Source organism: Molossus molossus, unplaced genomic scaffold (genome assembly GCF_014108415.1).
Source record: "Molossus molossus isolate mMolMol1 unplaced genomic scaffold, mMolMol1.p scaffold_m16_p_12, whole genome shotgun sequence".
NCBI lineage: Eukaryota > Metazoa > Chordata > Mammalia > Chiroptera > Molossidae > Molossus > Molossus molossus.
Window position 1 is genome coordinate 36,955,595 of NW_023425347.1, and position 23,602 is coordinate 36,979,196.

Genomic DNA, 23,602 nt, shown 5'->3' on the forward strand with positions numbered 1-23,602 from the left:
TCATAAATTTTATTATGGTCAGATATTATCCCAGGATTAAAGTTATGTCCACATATTGGTTCACAAGTTACAAAAAAAAAAAAAAAAAAAGAGTGATTTTTGTCATCTTACACAAGCCAGAACTCAAACTCCAGTCTGTAAGTCAGTCTTCAAGTATACTGGATCTCCACTCTGATTATGCTACTTAGGAAATCTTTGAAAAATCATTAAATTTTTCCAAATCCCAGTTTTCTCTTCTATATAACTTGGATGACTATGTTTTACATGGTTGTCTGTATTATAAATGCAAGGACTTTGTAGAGGGCTGAGAGGATGTCAGGAAACATTGTGCAATCTAGGAATGTCTACTAACAATCAGATTTTTAGTTAACACTTTCAGTAGAGGACCTTTTAGCAACCTTTTTACCCCTAGAAATAATTCTTCCAAATATTGATTTCTGAGGTTTAGAAGTATTTGAAACTGATCAACTGTTCCTGGACACTAAGCAGCCATTGTTCAGAATTAGCTATATTAACTGCTATTCAATCCTGTGTTCTTTTGTAAAGGGATATTTATCTTCCCCTGAAATTCAAAGGTATCAGAAAGTGAACATCAATCTGCTGCAGGAGTTTATACAGAATGAGTGATACATGGCAGCTAAAGAATCACCTGCTCACAATTCAGATCATGCCTATCAGCTTCTGCTGGATAACAGCACCCACAGAGTTGGCTAAAACAGGGAGCGTAAGGACACAGTAGTGGAGGAATTCAGTAGGAGGAATTAGTAGATGCTGATGTCAGGGATAGGGGAAACAAGTTTACGGGGCTGTAACACCAATCTCTTTATTAGAAGAAACGTTATAGTTGAAAGAAACTTTAGAAATAAAGTTCTTAATTCAGTTCTGGAGTCTTTCTCTTCACTGACATATTGAATTCCTCCACTACTGTGTCCTAGAGTCAATGTGATACTAGAACATGCACGAGAGAGCACACTTCTCCTCTGCTCGGAATTCTTCCATGAATTCCTATCCCACGCAGAGTAAAAGCCCAACTTTCCACTGTTCTGGGCCTTGCTGCCCCTCCATCTTCAGCTCTCCCACCTTTCCTCCTGCTTATTTACAGTTGTTTCCTTGGTCCCAACAAGCATGCTACGACCCCCATGCTGCTGCACCCTCTATTCCCTACCCCAGATGTCCAATGGGCTCTTTCCCTCATCTCAGGTCTCTGCTCAGAGGTCACATCAACAGTGAGGCTGTCCCTGACTACCCTACATGAAAGAGTAAACCACATTTTCCCCCTGCCCCAGCCCCGCCAACACTGCCTACCTTCTTTGCTGATTTATTTTACTCCATAGCAACTTACCACCAACTGTCCTGCTATACATTTACAGGTTTTAATTATCTGTATCTGAAGAGAATGTACACAGCATGATGGAGGGGGCTTTTTTCATTCACTGTTGTTCTGCTATAAGCACACAATAATTGTTTAAAGACCAGACAGCTTAGTGGTTACAGCATCATCCAGCTATACCAAGGCTACAGGTTCAATCTCCGGTCAGGGCACATACAAGAATCAACAAATGAATTAATAAATAAGTGGAACATATTGACGTTTCTCTCTCTGCCCCTTCATTCTGTCTAACATCAATAAATTAAAAAAACACAAACAAAACAGAACAGACAAGTCCAACTGCTCATTTACAGACGACGAAACTGAGGATCGGGTAAGCCCTGTGCCTTGTCTTTTGATCTTATGTTGAAATAGGAGAAAACCTATCTACAGCCTCCAGTTCCCGCTGTCCACTCCAGCACTGCCCTCACTGCACCATGCTGCTTTCAAACTCTCTGGAGCATTCAGAAGTTTCTGTAATAATTATTAACTACCATTTTTTTCCTTTTCTATAATTCGAACAGAAGAAAATACCCATTTCTTTCTTACCTTTATTTGTTCAATTAGTGCTTCATTTTCTGGCACACCAGGGTCTATGGCAATGATAATGCCTTCATAGCCATTGTTCTCTAGCCGAACAAGGGAGGTGTTGGACCCCTGCAGCAGGTGTAGGACGAAGAGAAAGACAAAGCTTCTGAAGAACACCATTGTTCCTCTCCAGTTTTTCTGGCCTCACTGTTGGTTTCTTCAAGAGGCTTTGCTATCATTTTCTCTCTCTCCATGTATTTATATTGTCCTAATTATAGGTGTGGTTCATTACACAGGTGAAAAATATTTGAGCTTATATAACCATTATATTGTATGTTACTGTAAAAGAGATTAGAAAAGTAGAAGTGACACTAGAACATGCACGAGAGAGCACCCTTCTCCTCTGCTTGAATTCTTTTCATAAACTACATTCTACCTTTTTAATTTGGCAAGCTTTTTCTATATTTTCTAATTTTGCTTAAATTCCTAAATGTGGACATATACTTTGTATTTACTATAGAGTGCATTGTAAAAATAAAATTTCAGATTAAAATGAATAGAAGCAATAACACTAACATTGTTTTTCAGTTTTACAAAGCAATTTAATTATTATTTAGATTATTTACCAAGAGTATAAACAATGGAAGAGAATATAAGATTATTAAATGTAAACAACATCAAATTAAGTAAGGTGTCTTTAAAATATAAATTAAAAACTTTAAATACTTTGATAAATTAAGCGAGATTTGATAAAGTTATTAGAGTGAAATTAATAAAACCCCTGCCGTAAAGAATGAATAGAATTTGCTTTCCTACAAGCATATCAAAAAAGTCTGGCAGAATGTCAAGCACAATGAAAAACAAAAGAGTCTGCTAGTGTGCTGGTTTCCATTACAGCAGAGTGAATACTGTTAGTAGTTAATATTTATTTGGTGCTAACCAGGGCAGAGATTCTCTCACTTAATCCTCAGCACCACGCTCTAAGGTTAAGCCTGATCATTATCTTCATTAAGTATGGGGAACTGAGGCACACAGAGTTTCAGTAACTTGCTAAGATCATATAGCTCATAAATGGCAGAGTCAGGGCTGTACCCAGCATTCCAACCCCAGAGCCCATGGATTTAATTACTTTACAAGAAGACCATGTTGTTTTATAAGGCAAGTAATATAATAAGATTTTTTTTTTTTTTTTTTAAAGGAGGAAGACGACCCAGTTTAGGAGTTGTGATAATGAATTAAGAATGTCTAGTCCTAAAACAAAAGTATCCAGGACTCATCAGAAACCCCAAAGAGAACTGAAACTAGAATAGCAGAAAACATCTTTAAATCAAAAGTTCAGATAGGAGGATACTTGTGTTGCATTCTGGACAAGCAACATCCCTAAGATAGAGGCTTTATTGTATGTGTAGACTCTGTCTTTTTAGGCAGTATCCCACACCCTCCTTCCATTTCCTCAGGGGTATTATGAAATAATTGTACATTCATAGAACAAATATGTTGTATGAGATACAGGGTGGAACTGTTGGCACCGGCCACCCCCGGGAGACCATGGTTTCCTGGAAGGGATAGAGGACTGTATATTAACAAGTAGATCCTAGGCACCCTTGACCTGGTTCCCTCACCGACCTCTCTTCCACTTATTCCTCTCTCTCCCTCATCTCCAGACTGGGGGCTTCAAGCAAATCATGAAGCATGCTCTTATCCCATAGCATTGGTGCTCAGGAAATTGCTATTGATTGATGGACTGAATTAGTGAATGATTATCATTTTAACCCCAAACAACAACATATCACAATCCCTAAACAGAAGCTTGTCCAAGGTATTTGAAATGTTGGAAGAAAATGAGGAACTTAGATCTCCTCTAGTGTTTGGGGTCCTACCTAGACTATTTTTAGAGGGTGTTATTACTCTCAATAAAACCAGGAAAGTCTTTGTTTTAAGGTTGGAAGGGAGATCTTTCCACTTTGTCGGAGGAGTTAAGAAAAGCTCCCTTCAGCCCTGGCCGGTTTGACTCAGCGGTTAGAGCATTGGCCAGCGGACCAATGAGTTGTGGGTTCGATTTCTGTCAAGGGCATGTACCTGGGTTGTGGTTCGTCCTGGCCCCGGTTGGGTCCTGCGGGAGGCAACCAGTCGATGTGGCTCTATCACGTCAATATTTCTCTCTATCTCTCTGTCTCCCTTCCTCCCACTCTATCTGATAAGTGGAAAAATATCCCTGGGCGAGGAATAAAATAAAAAAGAAAAGGAAAGCTCCCTTCAAGCACGGAGCACATGCAGCTCCCTGAAAAAAGACAAAAATGTATGACATCTCCCCTCTACTTGTTCTGTGTGGCACAGAAAGGAGTGATGCTTCGTGGACTGTGAAAAAGGATCACCTACAAATTGAAGACAAATATGTGCTCTTGACTTAATTTTATCTCTTTCTCTGGCTGTGTTTCTAATCTGCTTTATAAAGAGGAAAGTGGGCGGCTTTTCTGGTGTTCTCTGAGCCGCTGCCACCCATAACAAGCTGCCTCTTGCCAATGCCGTTTGTTGGCTCAGCTACAAGGGCCACTGTTTCTCTCAAGCCAACCTCAGGCAGACATTCTGGGCAGAGGCTGAGAGAGTCTAAACTGAATTTTGCGCAGGCAAACAGGCTCATTCAGGGTACTTAACAGGGTTGGGTTTCCTTATATATAAGTAGGTTAAGAAGGACCTTTGAAAAAATTTAGCCATTATCCAACATATCAAATCTGTGATTTCAAAGATATTGCTATTATAAAAATTCCAAATTTTTTCAAGTACATTGATTTAAAGATCAATGAAGAAAACCATAGAATGGTACATGAACATGGCAACAACCTTTGAGTTGGTATGTATATGCATGAGGTTAGGAAACATAATATATGGTAGTTCATATAGAATTTTCTCATTTATTTAAATATTGAATATAATTTTATAATATAGAATCATTATAACTTAAGATTTTCCTTGTTGTTGAATATTATAGGTATTTAGTTTCCAGTTTGGGGATTATAATGTAAGAGAAAGTTTTCTCTATATACTTTCACTAGCCCCAGAAATCATGCATTTAAAAATTATATTTGCAGCTTTTGATTTTTATTGGTGGTGGTGCTCATTAATTCATTCACATCTTTTATAATTAGTCACTGCTTTCACTACTTTTACTTTATTGATTTTAGAGAGAGAGAAAAGGAGAGGGAGAGAGAGAAAGAAACATTGATGAGAGAGAACATCGATTGGCCATCTCCTGCATGCTCCCCACTGGGGATTTGGCCCACAACCTGGGCATGTGCCCTGACCAGGAATCAAACCCATGACCTCTTGGTGCATGGTTTGACGTCAACCACTGAGCCACACCGGCTGGGCTGCTTTCACTACTCTTAGATTTATAATGTAGTTCTTTTTCTAGTTTCTCAAGTAGATTTGGAGCTAATTTATTTTATTGTTGTTGTTTAGGAACAAAATGTTAAAGCAGGTACATTGATTAGTATCTTCACCATGTCCTTCAGGTTTTAAATGTTTTGTGTTCCGGTCTAGACAGTCTTTTTGTTCCACTGATGTATTTGACATTTATTACTACATAGTTTAGTAATTTTAATTTTAATTGTACATAAAATTGGGGAAATTTGAACATTTAATACTAATGCTATTTTGCTAAATTCTCCCAGTGTTCTTAAATATCATACAGTAATTTCATTTTTGGTTGGATTAAATTTATTTTACTTTTTTTTTTTTAATCCTAACCTGAGGACATTTTTTCATTTTTTGTTCAGATAGAGTGTGAGGGAGAGAGAGACATCGACGTGAGAAAGACACACTGAGTGGCTGCCACCCGCACGACCCAACCAGGGCCGGGGACACACTGCTACCGAGGTACGTGCCCTTAGCAGGAACTGAACCCGGGTCTCTCTGGACCACCGGCCAACACTCTAACTGCTGAGCCAAACCGGCCAGGGCAAATTTATTTCACTTTTTAATAAAATTTCTATGTTGATATATACAATATTTCTAAATTGATAAATATTATTTTTACAAATATAATTACTCTCAATTGTTTCTGTATAAAATTTTATAATATATAAAACTCTTTATTCAACTTCAAAATACAGTTTTTGAAGTTGAGTTTTGCTAAGTTTAGTTATCAGACCATAACCCAAAAGGAAAATAGTTGATAAAGTTTGACTAATTGTTTCTAGTGGGTAGCAGCTTCCCTTAGATAGTATTAAAAGTTTGGGTGAGCATTTAGGGTGTTAGGAGAACTTAGCTTTACTGTGTTAATAATTCCCTATCCTACTTTCTTTCTGTCTCAAATAGACATATGTTAAAGAAGATTAGCAACCTTATAAAGGTTGAGCAATCCAACCTGTCATTTTTCTTCTCTGAAATTTTATATTCTTTGTACTATAATAGGAAATTCTACACAGGAAATCCTCCAGATGTCAGGATTTAGGAACTGAGGTTTCCAATATCCACATAATAGAATTTTAGTGCTGGGATGTACCTGAGAGACTGACCATTCAGTTCAACCACTGATGTTTTAGATAAGAACACGTATCCTAGGAAGGTTAAATGACTTAGTGGCAAAATTTGAATGAGAGTCATCTGCTTTTAGTTTAGTTTGACCTTCCTCATGGCTTCCTTCTCATCAACACTGAGCCAGCCTCTCTTTCCTCTCCCTGGCTGATGCTTCTATTGATCTTTGTTATACTGGCCGTATTCCCAGCCCAAAGTACCCCCCACCTTTTTTTTGAAATTGTAAAATTAGCAGATGTTATAGAAATATTGTAACATGACTCCTAAATTAGCTCTATAATCCGCTATCTATATAATGAATTAGGGAATCCTATAATGATTAGGGAGAGCAAACATATACATATATGTATGTATAAAATTGTTATATAAGTTTCAGGTGTACATTATAATTTAACATATGTGTACACTATAAAGTGGTCACCCCCAAAAGTCTAGTTACTATCCATCACCATACAATTGACCCATCTTCCCTTTAGCCCTTCCCCAACCCCTTCCTACCTGGTAACCACTGATCTGTTTTTTATGTCTATTTACGGTATCTATGAGTGTTTGTTTTGTTCATTTTTATATATATATTCCACATATGAGTGAAATCATATGGTATTTGTCTTTCTCTTTCTGACTGTTTTCACTTAACGTTATTCCCTCAATATTTTTCCATGTTGTCACAAATGGCAAGATTTCATTTTTTTTATCCTCACCGAGGACATTTTTCCATTGATTTTAAGATAGAGTGGAAGGGAAGGAGGAATAGTGGAAGAGAGAGAGAAGAAAATATCAATGTGATTGGCTTCCTCCTGCATGACCCCGACCAGGGCTGGAATCAAACCTGCAACCTGGTATGTGCCCAGGAATCAAACCTGCGACCATCAGTCTGTGGGCTGACATTCTAACTGCTAAGCCTAACTGGTCAGGGCAAGATTTCAGTTTTTTTTTTTTTTTTTAATGCTAAGTAGTATTATATATATATATATATATATCTCACATCACCTATATTAGTTCACATTTAGGTTGTTGCTTCCATATCTTGGCTAGTGTAAATAGCGCTGCAGTGAATATAGACATGCTTATATCTTTTCAAATTAGTGCTTTTTTCTTCAGATAAGTACCTAGAACTGGGATAGCTGGATCATATGGTAGTTCTACTCTTAAATTTCTGTGGAATCCCCACAGTGTTTTCCATAGTGGCTGCAACAACTTGTAGTCCAACCAATAGTTTACGAGGATTCCCTTTTTTCCCAAATCGTTTCTAACACTTGTTATTTCTTGTCTTTCTGATAATAGTTATTCTAATAGGTATAAGGTGACATCTTATTGTGGTTTTGACTTTTATTTCCCTAACAATTTGTGATATTGAACATATTTTTATGTGTCTCTTGATCATTGGTATGTATTCTTTGGAAAAATGTCTATTCAGATCCTCTGCCCATTTATTTAACTGAGTTATTTGTTTTGTTGTTGTTGTTGTTGAGTTGTATGAGTTTTTAATATATTTTTGGTGTCAACCCTTTATAAAATGTATGATTTGCAAATATTTTTTCCCATTCAGTGAGTTGCCTTTTTGTTTTGATGATGGTTTCTTTCACTGTGCTAAAGATTTTTACTTTGATGTAGTCCTATTTGTTTATTTTTGCTTTTGTTTTTCTTGTGTTTGGAATCATAGCCATTGAAAAAAAACATTAGACCAAAAAACTGTTTGAAGTAATAAATGAATTCAGTAAGTTCATAAGATACTAATAACAAACTTATCAAAATCAGAAATTAAAAAAAATACCCAGTATCATTTACCATCACATCAAAAGAATAAAACACCTAGGAATAAATTTAACCAAGGAGGTGAAAGACCTGTACACTGAAAACTGTTAAGACACTTATGAAAGAAACTGAAGAAGACACAAATAAATGGAAAGACATTCCATACGTGTGGATTGGAAGACTGAACACTTAAAATGTCAGTACTCCCCAAAGCAACCTACAGATTCATTCCAATCCCTATAAAAATTCCAATGGCATATTTCACCAAACTGGAACAAATAATTCTAAAATATGTATGGACTGTAAAAGATCCGTAGCAATTTTGAGAAAAGAAGGACAAAACTAGAAGTATCATGCGGCCTGATTTCAAACTATCCAAAAGCTGTGGTAATCAAAACAGTATTGTACTGGCACAGAAACAGACACATAGACCACTGGAACAGAGCTGAGAGTCCAGAAATAAACACACACATATAAGGAATTAATTTACAACAACGAAGCCAAGAACATACCGTGGGGAAAGGATGGACTCTTTAATTAATTGTGTTGAGAAAACAGGACAGCCACATGCCAAAGAATGAAACAGGACCTGTGCCCCAGGGCCTTAATGATGCCTCATTTGTCCTCTCTCTTTTCTGTCTACTGTCTTCTTACTCCAATCCCTTTTCGTCATAAAAAGGAAATATAGTAGCTTGGCTGTAGTGTTTCATGCAGTGAACAATTGGGAGTACTTCATCTTACTTGACCTCTTTGTAATATTTGATGTTCCTCATTCCCTCTTTTTGGAAACTGCCTCTTTTCTTGGTTTACATGACACACTTCTGATTATCTTTGTAAATCTCCAGCTGTTCCTCCTCAGTCTAGTTCGCAATGCCTCTTTCTTTACCCCCCATTCAAGGGTTGACTTTTCTTAAGTGTTCCCTGTTGGCTCCCTTCTCTTCTCTCTCTCCGTGCTCCAGGGGGGGATCTCACTGCCTCGCATGACCAGTTATCCTCTGCACTGATGACGGCCAAGTACACGTTCAGCCCAGACTCCTCAACGACAGCCCTGGGGACAACTAGAAATGGAATAATATTTTCAAAGTGTTGAAAGAACAAAGTTAAACTTCATATTTCACATTATCACTTAGATATTAGAGTGAAGTAAAAATGTCAGAAATTCTAGGCGTCTGACGATCTCATACATACTCCTAAAACACTCCTGGGGGAAATTCTTCAACATAGAAGCAAAATAAATAAAAAAGGATAAGATATAAAAAAATAATAATTTAGTATAATTTCTTGTCTAAATAAGTAATGAATAAAAACAACAAAAATGTATTAATTCACAATTTAAACTCTAGAAATATCAACATGAGGGAGGTTGGTGTTAGAATCCAGTGAGAGGCAAGAGTTTGCTAAGGCATTTCTGTTGCAAGTGAAGGGGATAAGAGGACTACAAATATTGTTAAGTGTTCGAATTCTATTACTATAGGAAATAAATCAATTGTTTTCCTGTAACTATATGAAATCATATCTTATCATATCACATTACATTACTTTGTTTATCTCCATGACTAAACTGTATGTCACTGGAAGAGCAGAGACTGTGGTCCCAGCCTCCAGGATGATGCGTGTCATATACACAAATTGTTCTCAATGACTAAGCGGATCCACATCAACAAATATTATGTTCTAGATGCTAGATGACACTAGACTCAGACCAATAGGTAAGAAACAAAAATTTAGGAAATAGATTCTGTGTATAAAGATTACAATGTTTTGTCTGACTGGTGTGACTCAGTGGTTGAGCATCAACCTGTGCACCAAGAGGTCACCAGTTCAATTCCAGTCAGGGCACATGCCCAGGTTGTGGGCCAAATCTCCAGTGGGGAGCATGCAGGAGGCGGCCAATCAATGATCTCTCTCATCGATGTTTTTATCTCTCTCTCCCTCTCCCTTTATCTCTCTCTAAAATCAATAAAGGAAAAAAGATTAAAAAAAAAGATTTACACACACACACAAAAGATTACAATGTTTTATTTTTTCAGTTCAAAAAAAGAGACTGAATAAAACAAGTTCTTTTGTAAAATATTAATATCATTGAATGAGTGATTTAGACAGCACTCTGGTTGCATGTGCCAGAAGACCAACTTAAGTTATTTCTTTACTTGTTTACTGGAAGGATATTTCCTACTTCTGGTTCAAAAGTCTTGGAGAAGTGCTCTGATAAGCTTGTTCTGAGTCAACCACAGCCAGGAGAACAACCTGATCTTCCTGAGTCAGGTGCCTATCCTGGGTGAATGGATGATAGCAAAGAGGGCAGGGTCAAATAGCAAAGTTATGAGGAGTGGGGGCAGTCTCAATACTTGTAACTCAAAGTAAGGTCCTCCAGATCTTCTGGAGATTATTAGAAATTAAGATTCTTGGGCCCCTGAACCTACTGAACCAGTGTCTGTATTTTAACTGGTCCCCCAAGTAACTTATGTACACACTCAAGTTTGAGGATCACAGGACACATTAACCAGGGACAATGTTCTCTGTGTCTTTGGAGGTTGGGAGAATTAGCACTAGTTTAAAGTAGAGGCAGAAAATATTTCAAGGAAATGTTTGCAAGATCATCCTAAGTGTTTAAAACATGAAATACAATGTTTTGCAAAGTTTTGGAATTTTCTTTTTGAGCAAATGTTGCAGAGTAATATCCATTATTTTCCTCTGGGATAGTTTGTCACATATGCAAAGAAATAGACATTTCGACTTCCTTTACTGTTCCATCATTTTTATAGCAAATTCATCTACTCTTATTTAACAGCCCAAACACTAATTACTGGCTCCTAGAAATCACCATTTCTAAACCAGTGACCTATTTCCTCCTTGGGCCCCACTCATTATGTTTTCCTCAGATGGTCTTCATTAGACCATTGGACATGGAGCATGACAACTTCCAGGACATGGTCCTGTGGTGATATCAATACACTTTCTGGGATTGTTTATCGTCATCATTGTCATCATCATCATCATCATCATCATCATCATCATCATTATCATTATTATTATATGACCTGACATTTCATTGACTGTATTATTCTAGTGGTACAGTAATTTTAAGGAATATGGCTTGTCTATGTTGAAGTATTTTCCTTTTACCTTCTGAGCATGTGGTTGCACAGTTTCCAAAGCAGCAACTATCCATTTGAATTTTAAATGAAACTGGAGTAACCAAAGGCTCTCTCCATTTGGTGCAATTGAATTGTTTCTCCTTCAGGAAGTAGGTCCCTGAGAGAACTCGACACTGGTCCAACTGCAGATTATACAGGAACCAACGCAGATACTTTTTGCTGGCAACGTTTTTCATCTAGATCAGATTCTGAAACTATCTGGGGGATGCTTTCCTAAAGCCTGAGATGGTTCCAGGTGACAACACCCTGGTTGGCAGATGCACTAGGCTGCTGCATATGTTGTTCTGGAACAACCAGTGTTAGCTAGTCTGGTGTTCTTTGTTATTATTCGTATGGGTTTATGTCTAGCATCAATTAACAATAAATAAGGTCACTGAATTTTCCAGATAACCGAAACCTAACTCATGTACTTGGCAAACTTAATTTTAAGTATTTTCATGCCTCTATATCTGAACGAGAGTATACAGAGTAGGATATTTTGAAGATAGCTTGGGTAACGTAATGGGACCGAAGAGCGAGTGCAGGTGGCAAGAATCTTCATGAATATCATCGAGTGGGAACCAGGATCATATATTGCAAACCTTTATCCAAAAGGACGCACTTTTATTTTCACAGAAGGGAAATGCCAGATTTTAAAATGTGTTAGTAATCAATTCTAAGTAAATTCATGAGGTAATCAGTTATGGCGAAAGCGAGCAGAAAAAGCTCATTTACATCTCTGAGAGTTTCTTAAGTTTGCCCTCTGTGGCACCTCCTATCTGATGTTAGAATTAGTTTAGCTGCAAACTCAGAATCATCTTTCTGTACATCAACATTTGGGGTCTCCTCTGGAGACCAATGCAATATTCTTGAAAATTAGTTAATCTCAGTGGTGAGTGGCGTCCCATGTGCCTGTAGCATGACACACTGGCCCCTGAAGGCACTGCTGTGATCTTGTCCTATCTGCAGACCTGTATATTCTCCATTTTCCTCCTTCCTGGCTCTTTGCTGTCTTCCCAGTGCCCCCACCCCCTTTTCTGATTGCCATTTTGAATTTCTGGCATCAACCTTCTGTTTTTTGTGTGTGTGTTTCTCAACATGTTTTGGCTTTTGTATTATGTAGATTGTTTATTTTTTTTATGTGAAAATCTTTGTACTAATAAATAATGCATGCTTATTGTAAAAAAATTGGAATGCATTATAATGTTTAAAGAAGGATATTTTAATTATTATATATAATATATATTCTTTAATTACATATATATATTCTTTTCTTTTTAAAAATGTTTTTTATTGAGTTTTAGAGAGAGAGGAAGGGAGAGGGAAAGAGAGAGACAGAAACGTCAGTGAGAAAGACACATAGATTGGCTGCCTCCTGCACACACACAATGGGGATCGGGCCCACACACCAGGCATGTGAACTGATTGGGAATCGAACTGACAACCTCTTGGTCCATGGGTTGACGCTCAACCACTGAACCACATCGGCTGGGCTCTTTTTTGAATCATTAAGACCATATTGTGCATTTATTTATTTTGAAATAATTTTTATTTTTCAATTACAGTTGACGTGCAATATTATATTAGTTTCGGGTGTCCAATGATTAGGCATTTATATAACTTATAAATTGTTTCCCCTGATACATCTAGTACCCATCTGACACCATACATAGTTATTATAATATTATTGACTATATTCCCTATGCTATACTTTACATCCCTATGTCTATTCTGTAGCTACCAATTTGTATTTCTTAACCCCTTCACCTTTTTCACCCATTCCCCAACCTCCCTCGCATCAGGCTACCATCAAAATGTTCTCTGTAGCTGAGTCTGTTTCTGTTCTGCTTCTTTGTTTATTTTGTTTCTTAGATTCCACATATAAGAGAAATCATATGGTATTTATCTTTCTCTGACTTATTTCATTCCACACAATACCCTCTAGGTTCAGTGGCAAGATTTCATTTTTTTTTATGACTCTCATGTCTTGGTTATTGTAAATAATGCTGCAATGAACATATGGATGAATATGTCTTTTCAATGTACTGTTTTGGGGTTCTCTGGATAAATACCCAGAAGTAGAATTCCTGGGTCCTTTTTATTCTCTTGTTATAGCCTTTTTAAAAAAAAATTTTTTTGTTACAGATGTTTCTCCTTTTTTACCCCATTGGCACCCCCTCCTCACCCCACACCCACCCCATCCCCAGCTTTGTTGTCCATATCTATTGGTTATGTATACATGCATATAAGTTCTGTGGTTTATCTCCCCCCACCCCTCTTCTGAGGGATGTCAGTCTGTGCCCTACCTCCATGTTTCTGGGTCTACCGTATTCCTCAGACTGTTATGTTCATTATATTCCGTATATAAGTGAAATCATGTGGTATTTGTCTTTTTCTGCTTGGCTTATTTCACTTAGGATAATACTTTCCAGGTCCTTCCATGTCATCTCAAAGGATAAGAAATCTTTCTTTCTTGCAACTGCATAGTATTACATTGTGTATATGTACCACTGCTTTTTGATCCATTCTTCTACTGATGGACACTTGGGCTGTTTCCAGATCTTAGCTATTGTAAATAGTGCTGCTATGAACATGGGCTTCTTAGGGTATATTCCTAGAAGCGGGATCACTGGGTCAAATGGAAGTTCAATTTTTAATTTTTTGAGGTAACACCATATTGTTTTCCATAGTGGCTGCACCAGTCTGCATTCCCACCAGTAGTGTACTAGAGTCCCCTTTTCTCCACACCCTCGCCAACACTTGTTGTTTGATGATTTGTTGATGGTGGCCATTCTGACAGGTGTGAGGTGATACCTCATTGTTGTTTTAATTTGCATCTCTCTGATGATTAGTGATGTTGAGCATTTCTTCATATGTCTCTTGGCCATTTGTATGTCCTGTTTGGAGAGGTGTCTATTCAGCTCCTCTGCCCATTTTTTAATTGGGTTCTTTGTCTTCCTTTTGTTGAGTCGTATGAGCACTCTATATATATTGGAAATTAACCCCTTATCTGATGTATCATTGGCAATGATGTTCTCCCATACAGTGGGTTGCCTTTCCATTTTGATGATTGTTTCTTTTGCTGTGCAGAAGCTTTTTAGTTTGATGTAGTCCCATATGTTCATTGTTCCCTTTGTTTCTGTTGCCTTAGGTGATGTATCAGTGAAAAGAGAAGTCAACTGAGAGCCTTATGGGGTTTCCTTTGTAGGTAACCTGTTGCTTATCTCTTGCTGCTTTTAGGATTCTCTCTTTGTCTTTAATTTTTGGAATTTTAATTACTATGTGTCTTGGTGTGGGCTTGTTTGGGTTCTTCTTACTTGGGACTCTCTGTGCTTCTTGAACTTGAATGCCTTCTTCCTTCACCAAATTAGGAAAGTTTTCTGTCACTATTTTTTTGAATATATTCTCTATCCCTTGCTCGTTTTCTTCTTCTTTGGGGACTTCTATGATGCGAATATTATTACGTTTCCAGTTGTCCCACAGTTCTCTTAAGCTGTATTCCTGTTTTTTCAATCATTTTTTCCTTTTGGTTTTCTGATTGGTTGATTTTTTCTACCCTGTCTTCTAATTCACTGATCCGGTCCTCAGCTTCCTCTACTCTGCTTTTTAAACCTTCCAATGTGTTTTTCATTTCGGATATGTTATTTTTTATCTCTTCTTGATGGTTTTTAATTTCCAATTGGCTTATTTTCAGCGTCTCTATGTCCTTATTCATGCTGTTGAGCTTTCTCAAGATCATGGCTCTGAATTCTAGCTCTGTTAACATGCCTAACTGCTCCACATTGATCTCATCTTCGGTGGAGGTCTCTTGCTCTTTCATTTGGCTTCTGTTTCTGTGTTTCACCATTTTGGCTATCACAGTGGGCTTTGGAACCTGTCAAGTTCTCCCTGTGGGTGTTGGTGTTCTGCTGTTTGTGGCTCCCTCTCCTGGGTTTAGATGAGTGAGGGAGGACCCACGTTGAACACCACTGTCAAGTCTTACTTTCCTGGTTAAAGTTGCTAGCCAGGAAAGGTACTGTTATCCTCTAGCTTTTTGCCTGGAGGCTAGCAGTCCAGGTTACTTGATGAGTTTTGGGTTGTCAGTTGATTGAGAAACTCCCTCAGGTGCTCCGCATAAGGGGATTTCCTGAGGGTGGGGCAGATGCTGGTTGCTAATGAGTTTCAATTAGCACTTCAATGGCCCACAAGGTAGGGTTGGATCTCCGAGGGAGGGGCTGCTGCCTCTCTCCAGAGCCCTGGGAAGGAGCAATATGGCCACCGTCCTGCGTGGCAGCAACTCAGCAAAAGCTCTGAGCACCCTCCAAATCCCGAGTGTCCCCACACAGCTCCAGTCCAGTCTGCCCTCCCTCTGCCGGAGCCCAAGGTGAGTGGCTGTGGCTGTTTCAGCCTCTGCCTGGCTCTGCTCTGTGGAGCCGCCTGGGAGTGTAACCCGAGGGCGCCGCTCCCAGGTGAAACCGCTGCCGAGCTGCCGACCGTGGGCTCCCAGCCCCCGTCTTGCGCCTTCGCAGTCCTTCCAGGTTCAAGTCAGTGTCCCTGGTTATATGGTCCTCGCAAGCTGCTTTTCTGTTGGTTTTTCCCGTCGATTTGTCTGTGTTATAGTTGTAATTCCAGTTTGGTTCTGGGAGACGGTCTGTGTAGCTTCGTTCACTCTTCCTCCATTTTGGAATCTTCTTGTGATAGCCTTTGTATTAAAGTTTATTTTGTCTGGTATAAGTATTGTTACCCGAGCATTTTTTTCCATTTTCATGAAGTATATTTTTTCATCCCTTTACTTTCAGTTTGTGTGTTAATTTATCTGAAGTGAATCTCTAATAGACAGCATCTCTAAGGGTCTTACTTTATTATCCATTCAAGCCACCATGTGTCTTTTGATTGGAACATTTAATCCATTTGCATTTAAAGTAATTGTTGATAGATATGTATTCATTGCCATTTTATTATTCAAGTTTTTTATCTTTTTTCTTCTTCTTCTTCTTGATGAAGGCCCTTTAACATTTCTTGTAATATTAGTTTCATGATGATAAACTCCTTTAGCTTCTTCTTGTCTGGGAAACTCTTTATTTGTCCTCCCATTCTAAATGATAGCTTTGCTGGGTAGAGTAATGTTGGTTGTAGATTCTTCCTTTTCATCACTTTGTATATTTTGTACCACTCCTTTCTGGACTCAAGTGTTTCTATTGAGAATCAGCTGACAGTCTTATGGGAGCTCCCTATTGATAACCAACTGCTATTCTCTTAGATTCTAAGACTGACAAACCGCAGAGGAGGGGTGGTTGGGGGAGGGATGTGATAAATCAAAGAACTTATATGCACATATTTGTAACTAAGGGACATGGACAACAGTGCTGGGGAAGGGGGCGGGCGGGATCGGGAGGAGAGTGTCTAGGAGGGGAAAAGGAAACCCATCTGGCTCTCAACCTTCCTAATGCCATGACCTTTTAATACAGTTCCTCATGTTGTAGTGACCCCCAACCATAAAATTATTTTTGTTGCTACTTCATAACTATAATTTTGCTACCATTATGTCTTAGGCAGCCCCTGCTAAAGGGTCGTTCAACTCCCAAAGGGGTCGACACACAGGCTGAGAACCGCTGTCTTAAAGCTTTTAAGATTCTTTCCTTGTCTTTAACCTTACAATGTGTGTTGGTGTAGGACTCTGTGTTCATCTTGTTTGAAACTCTCTGCACTTCCTGGACTTGTATGTCTATTTTCTTCTCCAGGTTAGGGGAGTTTTCTGTCATTGATTTTTCAAATAGGTTTTCACTTTCTTGCTTGCTTTCTTCTCTTTTTAGCACCCTCATGATGCAAATGTTCATATGTTTGAAGTGGTCCCAGAGGCTCCTTAAACTGTCATCATATTTTTGGATTCTTCTTTCAGTTTGCTGTTCTGATTGGGTGTTTTCTACTTTTTTCCTTTTTTTGCAATTTTTATTAATTTATTTTTGTTATAGATGTTTTTCCTTTTCCCCTCCTAGACACCCTCCTCCTGATCCCCCCCCCCCCCAGCATTGATGTCTGTGTCCCTTGGTTACAAATATGTGCATATAAGTTCTTTGATTTATCTCATCCTCCCCCCCCCCCGGCCCCTTCCTCTGAGGTTTGTTAATCTGAACCATATACCTTTCTATGTCTCTGAGTCTATTTTGTTCATCAGCTTATGTTGTTCATTATATTCCACAAATAAGTGAGATCATGTGGGGTTTGTCTTTCTCTAATCAGCTTATTTTGCTTAGCACAATACTCTCCAGGTCCCTCCATGTCATTTCAAAGGATTAGAGATCTCTCTTTCTTACAGCTGCATAGTGTTCCATTGTGTATATGTACCACAGCTTTTTTATTTACTCATCTATTGATGGACACTTGGGCTGTTTCCAGATCTAAGCAATTGTAAACAGTGCTGCTATGAACATAGGGGTACATATATTCTTTCTGATTGGTGTTTCAGGCTTCTTAGGATATATTTCTAGAAGTGGGATCACGGTCAAATAGCAGTTCCATTTTGAATTTTTTGAGGAAACACCATATTGATTTTCATAGTGGCTGCACCAGACTGCATTCCCACCAGCAGTGTACTAAGGTCCCCTTTTCTCCACACTCTTGCCAGCACTTGTTTGATAATTTGTTGATGGCAGCCATTCTGGAAGATGTAAGGTGATGCCTTATAGTTATTTTAATTTGCATCTCTCTAATGATTAGTGACGTTGAGAATTTTTTCATATGTCTCTTAGCCATTTGTATGTCCTGTTTGGAGAGGTGTCTATTAAGGTCCTCTGCCTATTTTGTAATTTAGCCCTTTGTCTGCCTTTTGTTGAGTTGTATGAGTACTCTATATATATTGGAAATTAACCCTTTATCTGATGTATCATTGGCAATTATGCTCTCCCATACAGTGGGTTCCCTTTCCATTCTGATGGTTGTTTCTTTTGCTGTGCAGAAGCTTTTTACTTTGATGTAATCCCATGTATTATTTTTTTTCTTTGTTTCTCTTGCCTTAGGCATTGTATCAGTGGAAATTTTGCTGCATGTGATGTCTAAAATTTTGTTGCCTACATTTTCTTCTAGGATTTTTATGGATTCACGAGTCACATTTAAGTTGTTTATCCATTTTGAGTTTATTTTTGTGTATGGTGTAAGTTGGTGGTCTAGTTTCATTTTTTTGCATATAGTTGTCCAATTTTTCCAACACCATTTATTAAAGAGACTTTCTTTACTCCACTGTATGCTCTTGCCACCTTTGTCAAATATTAATTGAGCATAATGTCTTGGGTCAATTTCCGGGTTCTCTGTTCTGTTTCATTGATCTATGTGCCTGTTCTTGTGTCAGTACCAGGTTATTTTGACTACAGTGGCTTTGTAGTATAACGTGATATCCTGTATTTTGATCCCTTCCACTTTGTTATTCTTTTGCAAGATTGCTGTGGCCATTTGGGGTCTTTTTGGTTCCATGTAAACTTTTGAAGCATTTGTTCTAGTTCTGTGAAATACGTTGTTGGTATTTTGATGGGGATTGCATTGAATGTATAGATTGCTTTGGGCAGTATGGACATTTTAATGATGTTAATTATTCCAATTCATGAACAAGGTATGTGCTTCCACTTTTTTATATCTTCCTGTATTTTTTTTTATTTTTTATTTTTATTTTTTTTATCCTCACCTGAGGACATTTTTCCATTTTTTGTACAGAGAGAGTGGGAGGGAGAGAGAGGAAGAGAGAGAGAGGGAAACATCGATGTGAAAGAGACACATCGAGTGGCTGCCACCCACTTGACCAACCAGGGCCAGGGACAAACTGCAACCGAAGTACGTGCCCTTAGCGGGAACCGAACCCGGGTCTCTCCGAACCGCAGGCGGACGCTCCAACCGCTGAGCCAAACCGGCCAGGGCCTGTATTTTTTTTTAAATGTCTTGTAGTTTTCTTCTAATAGGTCCTTTACTTTTTTGATTTAGTGTATTCCTAGGTATCTTAATATTTTTTTCTCAATGGTAATTGGGATTGTTGTTTTAATTTCTCTTTCTGTGAGTTCATTATCAGTATATAAAATGCAATCAATTTCTTGATGTTAATTTTATATCTTGCTACCTTGCCAAATTTGTTTATTAAATCTAGTAGATTTTTTATGGAGTCTTTATGTACAGTTTCATGTTATCTGCAAATAGTGAAAGTTTCATTTCCTCCTTTCCAATTTGAATCTCTTTTATTTTTTCTTCATGTCTAATTGCTGTGGCTAAGACTTCCAGTACTATGTTAAATAAGAGTGGCAAAAGTGGGCATCCCTATCTTGTTCCTGTTCTTAATGGAAATGCTTTGAGTATGATGTTGGCTGTAGGTTTTTCATATATGGCTTTTATTATGTTGAGATATGATGCCTCTATTCTCACATTGCTGAGTGTTTTTATCAGAAATGGGTGCTGGATTTTGTTGAATGCTCTTTCAGCATCTATTGATAATGATCATATGTTTTTATTCTTCATTTTGTTTATGTGGTGTATCACATTTATTGATTTATGAATATTGTACCAGCCTTGCATCCCTGGGATGAATTCTGCTTGGTCATGGTGAATAATTTCTTTAATGTATTGCTGGATCCAATTTGCTAATATTTTGTTCAGGATTTTGGCATCTATGTTATCAGGGATATTGGCCTATAGTTTTCTTTCTTTGTAGTGTCTTTATCTGGTTTTGGAATTAGAATTATGCTGGCCTCATAGAACGAGTTTGGAAGTCTTCCTTCTTCTTGAATTTTTTGGAATAGTTTGAGGAGAATAGGTGTTAGTTCTTTGAATGTTCGGTAAAACTTTCCTGTGAAGCTGTCCAGCCCCAGGCTTTTGTTTGCTGAAAGTTTCTTGATTACATTTTCAATTTTCTTAGTTGTTATTGATCTGTTCATGTTTTGTATCTCTTCCTGGTTTTTTTCTACTTCTTTATCTTCCAAATTGTTGATTTGATTCTCTGCTTTATCTGTCTACTGTTGAGTCCCTGTAATGTAGTCTTCATTTTAGTAATTGTGTTCTTAATTTCAGACTGGTCCTTTTTTATATTTGCTATCTCCATTTTTGTTTCATATCTCTTTGTAGAAGTTCTCACTAAATTCATCCACTCTTCCCCTAAATTTACTGAGTGGCCGTATAACCAATGTTTTGAGCCTTGTGTCTGGTAGATTGCTTGTCTCCATTTTATTTAGTTCTTTTTTCTGGAGGCTTGTTATGTTGGTTCATTTGGGACATATATATTTGTTTCTCTTTTTGCCTGCCCCCCCCCCCCCCGTGTTTGTTTCTAAGTATTATGTAGAGCTGCTACATCTCCCAATCTTGGTAGAGTGGTCATATGTAGTAGGTATCCTATGGGGCCCAGTGACTACGCCTGATCATGTGAGCTGGGCACTCCAGGTGTAACCCTATGTGGGCTGGGTGCACCCTCCTGTTTCAGTTGAGCCTTGATTGCTGTTGGCGCATCAGTGCAAGGGAATTACCCCCCAAGATTATAAGTTGCAAGGACTAGCTGAGACTACAGGGGAGGAACTGCTGGGCAGGGGTCTACCCCACAGAGCAGGACTGCTTCAGAAGGGCTTTGGTACTTGATGAGTCTGCCCCTTGACTGTGTCACTTGTAGAGGATTCTTGATTACAGCTTCAATTTCCTTTGTTGCTATTGGTGTGGTCTTCAGCTGACCACTGGCTCTGGGGCCTCCTGGGAGGTGCAAGTGAAGATCATATGCTGTCTTTGCTCTACCCAGGGCCTCCTAGCATGAGCTACAGAGTGATCTGCATTTGGTTGCTACTTGTGCTGAGTCTGGAGATGCCCAAGCAAGGCCAAGCTGTGAACTAAGGCAGACTGCTGCTAGTGCTGGGCCTGGGTTCACTTAGCAAGAGGAACAGGGCATACTGAGGCCAGGTGCTGCTTGCTTGGGATTTGTGAACCTTTGAGAGATTTTAGGAAAGTCCACAGCATGAACCAAGACAGGCCATTTATATGGAAAAGCCACTATTAGGCCCACAAGTTTGGTGGAGTAGAGTCTCAGGGAACCACGAGGATGGGCCAAGAGTGATAGCAGGTTGATGGAGACTCAGATTAGGCTTTCACCTTTCAGCTCTGGGTGTGGAGGACCAATCCAAGGAACAATGGCCTCTACCAGAACTTCTGTGTGGGTAAAAGCCTCACTTTCAACTCTTATCCCAAAACCAGACAATTCAGTTCCTCCCTGTGTGCCCCTGGTGCCTTTTGAGCTACAGCCCCAGAGTTGGAGCTCAGAGTGACTGAGTTTATGTTCGTGTGCAGACCCTTTAAGAGGAATGCCTGGGACTCCAGAAGCCCCCCATCTCACTCAGTCATAATTCCTGCTAGTTTTTATAGCCAGAAGTTATGAGGACTTCTCTTTATATTTTTTAATTCTCACCTGAGGGTATATTCATTGATTTAGAGAGACAAGAAGGGGGGGAGAGAGAGAGAGAGAGAGAGAGAGAGAGAGAGAGAGAGAGAGAGAGAGAAACATTGATGTGTGATATAAATATCCATCATTTTCCTCCCATATGCACCCTGGCTGGGGAATGAAACCACAACCTAGGTATGTGCCCTTACCAGGAATCAAACCTGCAACCCTTTTAGTGTACAGGATGACACTCAACAAACTGAGCCACCTGGGTGGGTATGGGAAATTCTATTTCTGGCACTAGAACCCAGGACTGGGGGGCCTGGAGTGGGGCTGGAACCATTGACTCTTCAGGGAGGACAAGATGTACCTCCCAGTTTGTAACTGCCACACATTGGTGTGGGACCATCCTGTTCTTCATCTCCACCCCTCCTACCAGTCTTGATATGGCTGCTTATTTATATCTTAAGTTATAGGACTTCTGTTCAGCTAGATTTCAGATGATTCTGAATGATGGTTGTTCTGTAGTTTAGTTGTAATTTTGATGGAGTTGTGAGAGGATGTCAGTACTGCATCTACCTATGCTGCCATCTCGACCAGAAGCCCTTGTGTATTTACTTCTGCAAGCATTTAAAAACTGGATACATATAAGAATTCTACTGACACACTTGTTTGGAATGAGGATGAAGATGATGGAGGTGATAAGGTAACATAGTTATTCATCTGTGCCAGGCCCTGTTCTAACCACTCTGATTATATGTATTCAGTTAATTTTCATATGAATCATATGATGCCTTTATCCTCTACTACAGATCAGGAAGTTTTAGTGCAGTCAGATAAGTAATGTGTTCAATGTCCCATAACTAGTGAGTGGATATATATTTTTAAAGCATTTTTAGGACACTAAATATTTCATGAATCTCATTTAAATGCCTGAGTGGAATTTTATTGCATGCATACATCATAATTTATTGTTAGACATTGAGATTATTTCCAATTGGGGTATCTTTCAGATAATGCTGTTATGAACATCTTTGCTGAAAATGTTATTTATTTTCTCATGATAGCTATCTGGACATAAACTTATGTGTCAAGAGATGAAGATGTTTACGGCCCTTGTCATGGCCAATTACTTTCTAGAAAGACAGTTTCCACTTATAGTCCATGAGATGGTATATGAGAGTATACATCTTATTGCACTTTACAAGTATTAATGTTTAATGATATCTTTATTAGTTAGAAAAGTAAAAATGTGTCCTACATATTTTTAAAATTTAGTAGCATGGATTTTATCATTGTTGTTATTGTGCCCAATGTGTGGGGCTGGTCACAGCACACACAGAGAATTAGGAATGGAAGATACTCCATTCTCAGATGAGGAAATTTAATGAATCAATCAGTTCTGGTGCCTAGGATCTTCTATTTGTTATTCATGGTGATCTCTGTCACTGCTTGTTACTCACTACCAGGTATGCATATCTGATACATGAGTATCTACATAGATCCCATCCCATCCAGTAGTAAAATAGAGCAACAAAACAACCTAACTGAATGACTAGGCTACATTGTATTAAATTTGATCCACACATTGTTCAACATTGAAACAGAAAAACCAAGCAAGCAAGTTAGGCATGAACTCTGTACATTGTTAGCAAATTTTATTGACCCTCAATTCTAAAGCTTATAGCTGTGTTGAGAATAGTCCCTTGTAGCAGTTATTCTGTTAGTCAGCAGGGTTATTATCTTATTTCCTGGTTCCTGGTTGTACTGTAAGTGTGGATAAGGAAGGTATACAAGAAATTGAATTAAATATAAAATGTTTCCTGCATATAGAATGTGGTTACATGATAAAAAATTAGGTCTATAATGGTAGTATTTGAAAATTCTTTTATGAAAACTAAAATGCAAGAA

General features: G+C 38.5%; 1 protein-coding gene across 2 annotated transcripts in view; it reads right to left on the bottom strand.

The window, feature by feature from the left end:
• The window catches only part of CLCA4 (chloride channel accessory 4), a 28,341-nt gene extending 26,264 nt beyond the window's left edge, over positions 1-2,077 (bottom strand). For both annotated transcript variants that reach the window (XM_036256443.1, XM_036256444.1), the window contains exon 1: positions 1,919-2,077. In XM_036256443.1, the coding sequence (XP_036112336.1) occupies positions 1,919-2,077 (159 nt within the window). The remainder of the gene's footprint in view (positions 1-1,918) is intronic.
• Between the last annotated feature and the right edge of the window lie 21,525 nt (positions 2,078-23,602).